We start from the raw sequence: 1484 nt of genomic DNA on the forward strand, positions 1-1484 counted from the left end.
AGATCTAACTTTATCTACGAGCCACGAAGGATTTCCTAACATTTATGGTGACTCCCAACAGTTGATGGTGCATTACAAGGACAAAGGATAATTAAGCACCCTAGCTAAGTGCAGAGATAGAGCAAAAGCAGGGTGGAAGCAAATGAGCGAGAGCATGAAAATTAAATATATTCTACACTCAAGAGCATATTCAAAGAATATCTATGTATATGCATAGATGAGCGAGAGCATGAAAATTAAATATATTCTACACTCAAGAGTAGATTCAAAGAATATCTATGTATATGCATAGACTCTAAGTTGCATGACTAACATAAATAGACATACAACAATTGAAAATTAAATAGGGTCTATGTGCTTAGCATAAGTGGGAATCAAGTAAACCTCATAGGCTCCAACCAAGTCTTTGATCAGCTTATGTTGCTCTTGCACTTTCTCAATCAAATCCTTCCCAGTTTACAGTTTCATCCAGTTGCATGCATAATCCTTCTTCTTTTATCCCTCACGATAACCGAGGACCAAATCTCGCTTGAGTCATCTTCTGTTACACCACATGGCGACGCACCATGATCATGGCCTTCTCCGCCAAAAATAAGATGGGATTCGTGGATGGCACCATATGCAAACCAGCCACCACTGATCCTACATACGAAGCCTGGGTTCGTGTGAACAACATGGTCCTTTCATGGCTCCTTAATTCCATTCATTGCGACCTCGCTGCCTCGGTTCTATACGCCGACTCGGCTGTTGCAGTATGGAAGGATCTTCATGATAGATTTTCCCCTTCCAACAGCCCGCGGATCTTTGAGCTAGAACGCACCATTGCTACATTACAGCAAAATAATGATTCGGTTGCCAAATACTTCAATGCTTTGAAGGGTTGTTGGGATGAACTAGCAACTTATAATCCCCTTCCCTCATGCACCTGTGGAGAATACCGTACCTTTGCCACTCATTCTCAGAAATGCCAACTCATGCAATTTTTAACGGGGTTGAATGAGGCCTATGCGCCAATACGCAGCCAGATCCTCCTTTAAGATCCACTTCCAAGCTTAGGACGTGCATACTCTCTCATCCTTCAAGATGAGTCTCAACGCCTTCTTCAACTGCTCACAACCAATGAAGGATCTGCCTTGCTCGCCACCCCAACTGAAGGTGCTCTTCCTGCTGGTTCTGTCAATGCCGCGACTCGGCCGCGCACAACTGATCATTGCCCCTGATCGAGGGACCATTGCTCTCATTGCAACATTCTTGGTCACACTCGTGATGTGTGTTATAAACTTCATTGATACCCTCCTCATTATCGGGCTGCTCGTCGCAATCAACCCCATGACAATACCTTGGCTGCTCTGGTCACTTTATTAGCTTCCTCCTCATCTATGACAAATACTTTCACTGTTGATCAGTACCAGCAACTCCTTCGCATGCTCAATGAGGTAACTGTACAGCCGGCTGCTAATCTCACAAGTATCTCTCTATGCCTC

At 44.1% G+C, this 1484-nt stretch overlaps 1 protein-coding gene across 1 annotated transcript; it reads left to right on the forward strand.

Moving 5' to 3' along the window:
- The first annotated feature begins 572 nt into the window (after window positions 1-572).
- Window positions 573-1037, forward strand: LOC122644740. The gene has a single exon (XM_043838132.1). It carries the CDS (start codon window positions 573-575, stop codon window positions 1035-1037), a length of 465 nt encoding a protein of 154 aa, XP_043694067.1.
- Window positions 1038-1484: the final 447 nt, after the last annotated feature.

Source organism: Telopea speciosissima, chromosome 11, assembly GCF_018873765.1.
Source record: "Telopea speciosissima isolate NSW1024214 ecotype Mountain lineage chromosome 11, Tspe_v1, whole genome shotgun sequence".
NCBI lineage: Eukaryota > Viridiplantae > Streptophyta > Magnoliopsida > Proteales > Proteaceae > Telopea > Telopea speciosissima.

Coding starts and splice junctions, on each gene's coding strand:
- LOC122644740 (XM_043838132.1), top strand. CDS start 573: ATGGCCTTCTCCGCCAAAAATAAGATGGGATTCGTGGATGGCACCATA.